Genomic DNA, 13258 nt, shown 5'->3' with positions numbered 1-13258 from the left:
TTTAAATTGGTGGACCCGTTATTTTATACCAATACAATTAAATCTATGTACATCGACATCTACTTAAAAAATACACGTAAGTATTCCAGAAAATATCATTCAAAAACTACCAATTAAGTATGTGCATAGTATTCCTGCCAAAAAAAAAAGGAAAAACAAACATATGTACGTACTTATGTACTCCCGTTGCACATCTTTTTTTTTCTTATTTAGATTAGATCAAAAGCAGACTAATCCCTCCGAACACCCCGTGCACGCACATGGGCACGCACACTTCCTCCATCGTCCAATAATCCTTTCTCTCACCTTCCTATATTCTATCTAATATTTTAATTTTTTTAAAAAATATTATAAAGAAAAATATTACCTATTAATGGAAGTAGATCCATAACATTTAACCGGTGAAACCATTAAATCCACATATAAGAAAACACTCTTCTAACTTTAAACATATACGTACTTTTGCCATTTGCGTGACAACCAAATAACAACAAAACAATAAAAATATACTAAAACCATAATGAATAATAATACACATGTACTATGCTATTTCATGTACTACATTCTAACTTTTAACTATAATTCTAAACAAGCATTAGTCCCGATTCATAGCGAAAAATTATTATATTTTGGTATAGAGGGAATATGTTATTTCGAGTTGTATTCTAATTAGACACATGTCATCGAAAAATCCATGAAAAACATAAATGAATTGAAAATTTTAGATTATATAATAGTTAAATTAGATATGACTTATATTTTCGAAAAAAATAACTCCAACAATAAAAAATACACATATATCAAAATGACACTTCTAAATTTATCATAAATGTACTTTTCATGTATTTTGTGTTCTCTATTCATATATTATTGGAAAATTAAAGAACAAATATATTCTTTTGACACCATATTGATGTTTTTAATCTCCTACTTAGCCTTCGTTCTGTCTAGCATTGGTTGAGCATGTCCAGGGCACACGAATCGATGTAGGTCATTAGCAAAATATTAATTAAGTATTAAATATTATAAAATCAAAAGTGAATTTATTTGATTTTGAAAAAAAATTGTATAGAAAATATTTTACAAATACACACCATTTAGCAATTCGGTAAACGTAGTCACGATAACTAAGTGAGTAGCCAATCATATAAGCGTTTTAAAACATAACTATAAATATATTACGTATGTACTAAAACTAATATGTAGCATACAATATATATTTTTTCAATTATGTCCCCACTAATTTATCCCTATGTATATAAGTTCTATATACATACCACTATCTACCAATTGCCAAGTCATGTTGCTTACATGGTATCCATGCACAGTGCGTCTAATAATTAGCTGACATCCAATGAACACGTTTGTCATGAAGCACAGAGGATAAAGGACGATACTAATGCTGCTTTTCATTAGTTAGAGTTGGGAACGTTTCCCGCTGGCACAAAAAACGGAGCAGTTTATTAGCGCATGATTAATTAAGTATTAGCCTAAAAAACTTAAAAAATGGATCAATATGATTTTTTAAAGCAACTTTCCTATAGAAATTTTTTTTGCAAACACAATGTTTAGCCGTTTAAGAAACGTGTGTGCGGAAAATGAGTGAGGAGAGTTGGGAACTCTCAGTTCCAAACTCAGCCTAATGGCATGTATGAACAAATGATAGTTAAATAGAGAGTGCCACCAAGCCACATCAAATAATAGTTGACTACAAATAGATTGTGAGTATGAGTAATAACATTCCTATACTTCTACAAATACTTCTAAGGCTGCGTTCGGGAGTGAGGGTGTACGCAAAACGGAGCAGCATTTAGTGCATGATTAATTAAGTATTAGCTATTTTTTTCTAAAAATAGATTAATATGATTTTTAAGCAACTTTCATATAGAAACTTTTTACAAAAAAACACTGTTTAGTAGTTTGAAAAGCGTACGCGTGGAAAATAAGGAGGAGAGGATGGGAACAGCCACTGCCGAACACAGCCTAAGATGCTATGTGACGCTAAATATAAGAAAAAGGCAAAACATCTTGTCATCAATTTACACTTAAACCGATCAATCCATTTTCAACCATTAGATTAGACATACTCTAATCCCTTGCTTCTAAAAATCAGCTAATCTATCCCGATGTACGTATGCACTCATATGTTAATATAGGATTCTTATAATGGATATAGTGAGATATGACTTTTTTTTATAACAAATAAATAAATTACCCGCGTATCTGCGTTGGCTTTCTAGTTAACTAAAAAGCTGTCCTCTAATTCCCCGCAAAAAAAGATTGTCCTCTACTCTAATCTAATGGGCTGGGCGCCGCTAATGAGCCGTGACGACGTGTGCAGCTAGAGAATAAAACGGACACCTCACCTACCGCTCTCCCCTCTCGTCTCGGCCTTGTGCCGTCGCAGCCATCGTTGGTTAGTGCGTTCCTCTCACTCCCCCGTCGTCGTCGTCGTCGCCATCATGTTTTTCTCGCATGTCACTTGTTTCCCTCGCCAACTAATCAGTCCTAGAAAAGCTAGCTTTGTTACCAGAAAAACTGCACTCGAAATCTAAGTAGAGATTGTTCATTAGTTAATTAATTAATAATTGATTGAGTAATCTTGTATGATTGCCTAAGTAGCCGAGATCGTCGAGCAGCTGCCCTTGCATGATAGCTTTCTTCCCGGTGAAGCAGAAGCGCTTAATTAGCACTGCCTTTTCTTTTTGCCATTTTGCAATCATGCCATTGGTATGTGCCGGTTATTGTCTGCCATTCCAAAGTTGGGATGGGAGGCTTGTGTAGCACACGTGTTTGCTTAGCTCTGCAATTGCTTCTAGATCCTATATAGCGGGTTAATGAAACCGATCAGCTTTCGTGAAACTGTTGGTAGTCGGTTCGTAAAAATCGATCGGTTTTAGCTAGTTTCGTACGATCTTAACCGAACTTGTCTTTTTTTATCGATTTTCAATAGATTGGTGAGTGGTGGGTTTTAATTGAAAAGGAAAAAAGTAAACCTCCTTGAGGTTTGAGTTTTATATAAATTTTACGGGAAAGGTTAAAATCTCATGGTAGATAATATTTTAAGTCCGTATGAGGCCTCACCTTGTAATAGGCCATGTCGCTTACAATGTTGGAGAGATTATATTCTATACAATTGAGTTAGCTCCATTTCCGTTTGCCATTGACATAATTCATTTATGCGACATGTCATTGGGTTTATCAATTACTTTTATAATATACTACTGGAGAGAATTTCTTCAAAATAACCAAAATACCCTACAGTCATACAAGATTGATAATTGATTTATCCCATTAAAAATTAGGAAAAAATGATTTTTAGTCGAAAATATTTCAAGATTTTTTCAATAGATTTTTTTGAAAGGTTATTTTTTGTGTGGCATGACATAGAAATCACTTATACAAAATATAACAAAAAATATTTTGTACTAGGATCGTTTTTTAAATAATAAACAACAACACAAAAGTATTTTACGTAGCATGAAACAAGTAAATTTTATAATGAATTAGCAAAAATAAAGAACTCTTAAAACTTTTGCACGAACTTCTGTAATGTTATAGGAGGCTAGACAAAATTTTCATAACTATTTGAATCTTCTAATGGGGTCAATCAACTTTTAAGTCTTATATGTATCTAACGATATCTTACACATTTTCAAAAAAAAAGTATTTGACCAAATGACATATTGTAGAAAAATTAATACACTTAGTGGCATATTATAGAAAGAGACATATATAGTCGATAATAAATCATTGAGCTAGTATATGGCATAGAGTAGATTCTTCTATAGTGTTCGCATAGGGAAATAAAATTTAAGGATTTAGTGCTAATTCTCATTCAACTTTAGTACAAGATTTTTTAACATCTACGTAAAATATTGAATTAGGTTTTACATAATACTCCCTCCTTCCCTAAATGTTTGATACCGTTGACTTTTTTAAACATATTTGACCGTTCTTTTTATTCAAAAACTTTTGTGATATGTGTAAAACTATATGTATACATAAAAGTATATTTAACAATAAATCAAATGATAGAAAAAGAATTAACAATTACTTAAATTTTTTGAATAAGACGAACGGTCAAACATTTTTAAAAAAGTCAACGGCGTCAAACATTTTGGGATGGAGGTAGTATAGTACAACAACCATGTTAGAATGATACCCCTGTTATGTATGTAGTATCTATAATACCTCCATGATATCTAACGATACCATGATACTTGACACCTCTCATAGACAATACCCTCATGATATATTTTAAGTTACCTCTTCATGATAGCTGATATGTGGATGATACCTGAAGGTACTATCATACTAAGTATCGTGGTGCCCTTCATGATATCTAAAACTATCATCCAGTACCTCCATAAATGGCATTACCGCCACCGTAACTCATCTTTCTAATTGATAGCCAAAGCATCATAGGGTTGGTGAGAAAGAGGACGAGAGCCCTTCCCTAGTCCACCACAACCGATGTAGAGGGAATGGCATACCACCGATATGAGAGACATTAGAACGGCTGTTGGGGGAGGGAATAAGAGAAGGGGATTGGTCAAGCACCGCTTTGCCCTGAGTGCCATCAGAGTGAGGTGACAAGCGGGTCACAGGGGAAAGGGAGGAAGAGAAGTACGTTTATATCCATTTACCAAAGAGAAAGAGGGTGTTGGAGGCCTACAAGCAGGGTTCACCAAACCGTTTTAGGTGGGGTTACCGTCACCCCACGGTTTAACGGTTACCGCGAGGTATACCGTGATTTCAAAAACTAAGAAGGTTACCGCACGTGATAACTATACGATAATCGCATAGTTTTTTAAACCCTGCCTGCGAGATAGAAGGAACGTGTCACAAAGAGGAAGGCAGCGGCGGATGCACTGTTGGGGCTTGTTGGTGCGCAAGCCCCACCTCCAATTCTTGTCCATAATTAGAGATTAATGATTATAATTAAGTCTAATTAGTAATTATTGTAAAATTGGGATCACATTATGCTAGTTGAAGTGCGTAGTGCCTAAAAATTGGAAATACACAATTCATATACAATGCAATATGAATAGACTATACCAATTCATTCATAGATTTTTTTAAGACATATGTTAATATAGCTACAAATTAAAATGGAGAGACATATGTTTTCTTTTGACCATATGTGTATTTGGGTTTCATCGGAAAATACCACGTTGTGTAGTTTCATTTGAAGTTGAAATGATGTTGAATCTCATGTGCTAAATTCATGAAAAATTGCCATATTGGAAAACAATGTGAAGAAATTTACAATATGAAGAGTTACAAAGGATTCGAATCCTCTAGAAAGCCTATAATTTTAGTTCAATCCAAAAGAGCTCTTAAGGTTTTCATTCGGATAAATGACTTTATAGCTACGATAATATAGTCATATAGAAAAAAAATAGCTAACTCGTAGTTAAATAATACGATAAACATGTAATATATCGAAGGAAACTCGATACTATAATTCATGAAAAACTCGAATGGTACGATCCTCCGTCACCCCAGAATAAAAGGGGTGATCTAACTTATAAGTAAATGTTATAGCGTGAAATACTTATATCAGGAATATATAGTTATATTATTGCACCGATAACATTTCTTTATATACCAATAACCGTTTTAGTGGATATACTACCATAACGGTTGTATACATATTTAAAAAACACCCGTTAACATTTGTAACGAGTACAAACAACGCTCAATAACGTTTACCATCTTTTTATTAATTTAGTGGCTTATTACCAGTGGGACACCCACTTTTTCTTTTATTTTGCAAAGAAAAAACAACGCAGTACACATGTCGACTGTGCAGCCTCTGCTACGATTCCGCGAATAATGGTCCGTGACATATCCATCCTTAATCCATCAATTTATATTACTATTATTATTCCAACCCTGAAGAAAAAAGAAATCAAGTTAATCTGATCCCCAAATCATTTCGATTTCGTTTAGTATTTTTTTTGGGAGAGCGTTAGTTGGTGCGCTCCTTTCCTTTCTTTTTCCTTCTTCCCCGCACCGACACTCCCCCGTCTCTTCCTCTCCCCCATTTTTTTCTTTAAAATTCCATCACTAATCCTCGCCACCTCCCCCCTCACCGACGCTGCCGCCGCGCACACGCATCCCCGGCCCGGCCTCTCTCTCTCTCTCTCTCTCTCTCCCGCTCTTCCTCTGCTCCGTCGCGGGGGAGGCGCATTTGCCAGGGCGCGGAATCCCCGGGAGATTCGGAGGGAGAGAGAGAGATGGAGATCTGGTTGTAGGGCGAGGAGCGGTCGGCGGGCGGCGTAGGAGGAAGAGGGCGAGGGTGAGGGTGTGCGTGGTTGATTAGCGGGGGGGAGGAGGAGGAGGGGCGATGGAGGCGAGCGCCGGTCTGGTCGCCGGCTCCCACAACCGCAACGAGCTCGTCGTCATCCGCCGCGACGGCGATCCCGGGGTACGTGTGAGCGGTGCCGCTGATTTTTTCTTCTTTTTTTTTTTAATTTTTTTTGGGTCTGATTTCGTTTTTTTTTTTGTTCGTGGCCGCCGCGCAGCCGAAGCCGCTCCGGCAGCAGAACGGGCAGGTGTGCCAGATTTGCGGCGACGACGTGGGGCTCAACCCCGACGGCGAGCCGTTCGTGGCGTGCAACGAGTGCGCCTTCCCGGTGTGCCGCGACTGCTACGAGTACGAGCGCCGCGAGGGCACGCAGAACTGCCCCCAGTGCAAGACCCGCTTCAAGCGCCTCAGGGGCAAGTCACACCCGCAATGCCGAATTGGTGGCAATTTGCCCCCCCCCTCCCCCCCCCGCCTAGTTCCCCCAATTGCTCACTCGATTCGCCCCTGATCGATATTGCAGGTTGCGCTCGTGTGCCCGGGGACGAGGAGGAGGACGGTGTGGATGACCTGGAGAACGAGTTCAACTGGAGGGACAGGAATGACTCGCAGTACGTCGCGGAGTCGATGCTCCACGCCCATATGAGCTATGGCCGTGGTGGGGTCGACGTCAACGGTGTTCCGCAGCCATTCCAGCCCAACCCCAATGTTCCCCTCCTTACCGATGGGCAGATGGTACTGTCAAAAATTTTGCGCAGCGGAATAGCCTGCTACTCTTGGCTCTTCGTAGCCGAGTACTCAATTGGTTGTTTCAATGTGCTTTCAGGTTGATGACATCCCGCCGGAGCAGCATGCGCTTGTGCCATCTTTTATGGGCGGCGGGGGAAAGAGGATCCACCCGCTTCCTTATGCGGATCCCAATCTACCTGGTGCGCACTTGAGTTATGATCAGCTATTTTTTTACTTGTGATGTTTTATGAATAGAATCAGCTAAAGGTAGTTGTGCTACAGTTCAACCAAGATCTATGGACCCATCCAAGGATCTTGCTGCATACGGTTATGGTAGTGTTGCGTGGAAGGAGAGGATGGAGAGCTGGAAGCAGAAGCAGGAGAGGCTGCACCAGATGAGAAATGATGGTGGTGGTAAAGACTGGGATGGCGATGGTGATGATGGAGATCTACCACTGTATGACTTTGGAAACTTTTTTGGCTTCTCTCTGATATTCTATTTCATTCCATATGTTAAGTCAAACTCGAGTGCTCCATTCTAGTGATAGGATATACTATCTACAGATAATATAAGTAAGACAAAATAATATGTATTGATAAAACTGTCCAATTCATACATAGGATTTTCTCCCCTGTAGAATTGCTTTATCACTTTGGCTGGACAAAGTATGTGATTGCATGAATGCCAATTTTTTAAATATTTTCTAAGAATAACCGAAATGTATTCGTTTATTTGTATTTTTTAGTTCAAGAATTTTTCGTTTGGTACTGATCCGAATTACCAATTGTTAACTGATTTTTACCAGAATGGATGAAGCTAGGCAGCCATTGTCCAGAAAAGTCCCAATTCCTTCAAGTCAGATTAACCCCTATAGAATGGTTATCATAATTCGGCTGGTGGTTTTGGGGTTTTTCTTCCACTATCGAGTGATGCATCCAGTGCCTGATGCTTTTGCCTTATGGCTGATATCTGTAATTTGTGAAATCTGGTTTGCCATGTCTTGGATTCTTGATCAATTCCCCAAGTGGTTTCCTATCGAGAGAGAGACTTACCTTGATCGATTGACATTGAGGTTGGTTACTGTTACTAGCTAGGTATACTTGTTATCCATCATTCTGAATTACCAAGACTAATTGTTTGCTTTTATAGGTTTGACAAGGAAGGCCAAACATCTCAACTTGCACCAATCGATTTCTTTGTCAGTACTGTTGATCCCTTGAAGGAACCTCCTTTGGTCACAGCAAACACTGTTCTATCTATCCTCGCGGTAGATTATCCAGTTGATAAGGTTTCATGCTATGTCTCTGATGATGGTGCTGCAATGCTGACATTTGAAGCATTATCCGAAACATCTGAATTTGCAAAGAAATGGGTTCCTTTCTGCAAAAAGTACAGTATTGAACCACGTGCTCCAGAGTGGTACTTCCAACAGAAGATAGACTACCTGAAGGATAAGGTGGCACCATACTTTGTTAGGGAGAGGAGAGCAATGAAGGTGAATAATTGGGTCTTAAAAAAATTGCTATTTGTTTTGATTTTATAGTAACATTAATTAGGCCAAGCTTGTCTTTTCAGAGAGAGTATGAGGAATTCAAGGTGAGAATCAATGCATTGGTTGCTAAAGCTCAGAAAGTTCCCGAGGAAGGTTGGACAATGCAAGATGGAACTCCCTGGCCTGGAAACAATGTTCGCGATCACCCTGGAATGATTCAGGTATGTTCGGGTGATTTGTGATGGTGCACAGTATATATGCTGGCATTTTGATGGATCCCCTCTTTCCTATTCTTGAATTATGATGATAAAGAAGTTAAAACTTTCTCAATGAATAGGTCTTCCTTGGCCAAAGTGGCGGCCATGACATCGAAGGTAATGAGCTACCTCGATTGGTGTATGTTTCAAGAGAAAAAAGGCCAGGCTATAACCATCACAAGAAGGCTGGTGCCATGAACGCATTGGTAAAAGATAATTTCTTTGATGTTTTTTTGGCTTTCCATAACCTGTACTCCTGTATTAACAAAATATAGTGTATGTTTAATTTTTTTGCTTTGTTGATTCACAGGTCCGAGTATCTGCTGTACTAACTAATGCTCCATACATGCTCAACTTGGATTGTGATCATTACATCAACAATAGCAAGGCTATAAAGGAAGCAATGTGTTTTATGATGGACCCTTTGGTTGGAAAGAAGGTTTGTTATGTGCAATTCCCTCAAAGGTTTGATGGGATTGATCGTCATGATCGATACGCCAACAGGAACGTGGTCTTCTTCGATGTAAGATTTGCCCCATATTTCTGAGATACTCTCCTACACAAGTTATTTAATTTTCTTGCAGTTTATCTAACATTTGCTTGTTACAGATCAACATGAAAGGCTTGGATGGTATCCAAGGCCCCATCTATGTTGGTACTGGATGTGTCTTTAGAAGGCAGGCATTGTATGGTTATGATGCCCCCAAAACGAAGAAGCCTCCGTCGAGGACCTGCAACTGCTGGCCTAAATGGTGCATTTGCTGTTGCTGCTTTGGTGACAGGAAGAGCAAGAAGAAAACTACGAAACCTAAAACAGAGAAGAAGAAAAGATCTTTCTTCAAGAGAGCAGAAAATCAATCCCCTGCATATGCACTTGGTGAAATTGAGGAGGGTGCTCCAGGTACGTGAACTTCTGAACTAAACATTGTGGGTGGTTTTTCCTGAAACACCTTTGTAGTAATAGCATATTTAATCCTTCAATATTTTTGGCAGGAGCTGAAAATGAAAAGGCTGGTATTGTAAATCAACAGAAGCTGGAAAAGAAATTTGGCCAATCTTCTGTTTTTGTCGCATCCACACTTCTTGAGAATGGTGGAACCTTGAAAAGTGCGAGTCCAGCATCTCTTCTAAAGGAAGCAATTCATGTCATAAGCTGTGGGTACGAAGATAAGACAGACTGGGGGAAAGAGGTAAGGACTGGAGCCTGATTGCTGTTAACTGGTTAATTGATTGAAACATTTCTTAACTAGTTAATTATATCTTTGTTGCAGATTGGCTGGATCTACGGATCAGTTACAGAAGATATTCTAACTGGTTTTAAGATGCACTGCCATGGTTGGCGGTCAATTTACTGCATACCTAAACTACCTGCATTCAAAGGTTCTGCACCACTCAATCTTTCTGATCGTCTTCACCAAGTTCTTCGGTGGGCTCTTGGGTCTGTTGAAATATTCTTCAGCAACCATTGCCCTCTTTGGTATGGATATGGTGGTGGACTAAAATGTTTGGAAAGATTTTCCTACATTAATTCCATCGTGTATCCTTTTACATCCATTCCACTCTTGGCTTACTGTACATTGCCAGCCATCTGTTTGCTAACTGGGAAGTTTATCACTCCAGAGGTAAATCTTATTCAACTTTCAGTTCTGTTCCGTATGCAGTTGCTGTGATTTGAGCCTTACATTTCCCTTCCTGTTCTGTTGTGCAGCTTACGAATGTTGCCAGTCTCTGGTTCATGTCACTTTTTATCTGCATTTTTGCTACTGGCATCCTGGAAATGAGATGGAGTGGTGTTGGCATTGATGATTGGTGGAGAAATGAACAATTTTGGGTCATTGGAGGGGTCTCTTCGCACCTCTTTGCTTTGTTCCAGGGACTTTTGAAGGTCATAGCTGGTATAGATACGAGTTTCACTGTGACATCAAAAGGTGGGGACGATGAAGAGTTCTCAGAGCTATATACATTCAAATGGACTACCTTGCTGATACCTCCAACCACTCTACTCTTATTGAACTTCATTGGGGTTGTTGCTGGTGTTTCGAATGCAATCAATAACGGGTATGAATCATGGGGACCCCTCTTCGGGAAGCTCTTCTTTGCATTTTGGGTGATCGTCCATCTTTACCCATTCCTCAAAGGTTTGGTTGGAAGGCAAAACAGGACGCCAACAATTGTTATTGTCTGGTCCATTCTTCTGGCTTCAATCTTCTCACTCCTCTGGGTCCGGATTGATCCTTTCTTAGCAAAGAATGATGGTCCACTTCTGGAAGAGTGTGGTTTGGATTGCAACTAGGGAGTTGGGAACTCCCCCATCGGTGTGTGCTGAAGGAATACACACTTGGTTCTGTGTAGATAGAAACACGAAAGGTGATGTTTTGCTTTTGTCCCATGGTGGTAGCTCAGCCTCATATCTGCAATATTTGGGCAAACCGGAGGCTGCGGCAACCTTGTGAACTTCGGCCACCAAGTACAGCCAAACTGCGTTTGATTGTCCAGCATTATTTATTACTGCTTTGGTGGTAAATTTAATTGGGTGAGCTGAACAGAAGGTGTTGGCATTGCTGTTCATGTACAAACTTGTGTCTCAATAAGGCAGGCAGGAATGGATCTGCTATGGAGTAGAAAGGTGATGCACAGTATTTATGTAGTGAAACGTGTGTGGGTGCCCATTGAAGGGCTTGTTCATTCCTTGTTTCTCTTTTTTACTTATCTAGAACCAAATGGATCATTTAGTGTTAGTAATGTAGTGCATCCAGTGTTGTAAAGGCGCCCTATTTTTGGTTGGTAATTGTAATCAATATATACTTCTGTTGTCTTGACATTTTCAAAGAAAGGTTGTAAGGATGATCGTGATCAGATATAATATACTCGTTTCTTTTTGTGAAACAAAATATGTTGAACACAGCTAGCAGCATTTATTTCTAGAGCAATATACTACTATACCTATGCCTTCAATCCATCATGAAAGTAATCTGTTGGTATTGATTTATGGAGACTTGCACAAGGAAATTACGGGGGTTAGCCAAAGTTTGCCTCATTTGGCCACAAGTTTGGCACATGAGTTTTACCAAGATAGTGTAGTGTTTATTTCTAGCTATAAGTTAGTCATATCAAAGTTTTCTTCAACTTGGCCCTATCTCATAGTGACAACAAATTATGGCAAGGAAGTTATGGTGTGGCTTCAATATTTTTTGCCACAAATTTGGCAACTTAGCAGCTTTGGCATATCCTTAACTAACCAAATAGCCTCTACATCTGTTTGAACGATCCTCTGCTTCTCATGGTCATGGGTGAGGAGCGAGGACTAACAAATGACACAAGGCCCTATATATAGCTCATGAAGGACATTGCAACAGTGTGTGGCTTAAGGCCTTGCATTGGTTAAAGTTTTGGTCCATCCATGTGCATGGCAGGGATTGAGGTCCAAAGGATTCGTATTCATCAAAGTCTCAGGGTTGCGTTAAGTTTCAAAGAAGTTTTGTGCGTGCGACTGCAAGTATCAAAGAAGTTTCGCTAATTTTGAAAAGTTTTTAGCAAGTTTCATCTTTGCCTCAATAAGGTTTCAAAGGAAAGCTCGTGACTATGAAGAAATGTTTTTTTTTTGAAGTTTCAAACAGTAGTGATGAGAGAGGTTTGTACTTATGATGTGCGTGCGTGTGTATTTTCTATGTAAAAGAAAAAAAATCATACTAATGGACATTCAAGGCAATGGAGAGAGCAACACCATCTATTTCGGCTTCTCAATCTTGTTACAATCTTATAGCTACATTTCCTACTTCATAAATTTATGTTGGAGCTACATCTTAATTTGGAGGATTGATTTATTTCTATTATTAACTAAAAATGCTATTTTGACTCCTTGGCTGCCTTCTCCATTAAGGGGGAACTTAGAGTAAGCGCTAACCACGTGGGAAAACAGTTTGAGATTTTTTAGAAAAATATCGCTAAGGTCGGTCTTATCGCTTTTTTACCGCCGGTTTGACCGAAGCACAGCTGTTGGCAGGATCCACTACGGTCTAACCAGTCTCCTCGAGTAAAAACTAGATTTTTGCCACTTTGATTTGCAAAAGCAATTTCTCCAGCAAATCTAAAACAAAATCCAATGAAATGGCCATCTTTTTCACAAAACGAACAAGTATACTTTTCACGAGAAGTAGATGGTTTGGAAATATCAAGTTTTGTTTTTTTAGTGCAAAAGAAAGAGAGGGTAAACTTCCAGCAGATTTAAAAATATTTTTAGGTTTAGATTTCGTCAAAATTTCACCTTTATCAGTTATTCAAAACAACAGGTTGGTGTTTAGTGAAATAATCATGAGCATCAAAACCTATACCTTTATTGTAACTAGTCACTTTAGATTGATCAAAAATCATGTTCAGTTTGTTTTTCTCATCAGAAAATCTTTCCAGAGAACTTTTCAAATATAAAACTTCTTTTGTCAAATTTGTACAATTTTCACAATCAATCA

General features: G+C 38.9%; 1 protein-coding gene across 1 annotated transcript; it reads left to right on the top strand.

The window, feature by feature from the left end:
- Positions 1 to 5969: 5969 nt before the first annotated feature.
- LOC4343049 (probable cellulose synthase A catalytic subunit 3 [UDP-forming]) lies at positions 5970 to 11942 on the top strand. Its single transcript, NM_001403051.1, has 14 exons — positions 5970 to 6436; positions 6534 to 6729; positions 6837 to 7048; positions 7140 to 7242; positions 7325 to 7499; positions 7849 to 8115; positions 8193 to 8538; positions 8619 to 8756; positions 8873 to 8998; positions 9103 to 9315; positions 9402 to 9693; positions 9786 to 9982; positions 10064 to 10414; positions 10501 to 11942. The coding sequence occupies exons 1-14, from the start codon at positions 6356 to 6358 to the stop codon at positions 11083 to 11085; spliced, it is 3282 nt and encodes a 1093-aa protein (NP_001389980.1). The 5' UTR covers positions 5970 to 6355; the 3' UTR covers positions 11086 to 11942.
- The last annotated feature ends 1316 nt before the right edge of the window (positions 11943 to 13258 follow it).

This window comes from Oryza sativa, chromosome 7 (genome assembly GCF_034140825.1).
Source record: "Oryza sativa Japonica Group chromosome 7, ASM3414082v1".
NCBI lineage: Eukaryota > Viridiplantae > Streptophyta > Magnoliopsida > Poales > Poaceae > Oryza > Oryza sativa.
Note: the sequence above shows the minus strand (reverse complement) of the source record. Positions and strands in the feature narration are given on the sequence as shown.

Coding starts and splice junctions, on each gene's coding strand:
- LOC4343049 (NM_001403051.1), top strand. CDS start 6,356: ATGGAGGCGAGCGCCGGTCTGGTCGCCGGCTCCCACAACCGCAACGAG. Junction 8,999..9,102: donor CTGGTGCCATGAACGCATTG/GTAAAAGATAAT, acceptor GTTGATTCACAG/GTCCGAGTATCTGCTGTACT. Junction 9,316..9,401: donor GGAACGTGGTCTTCTTCGAT/GTAAGATTTGCC, acceptor TGCTTGTTACAG/ATCAACATGAAAGGCTTGGA.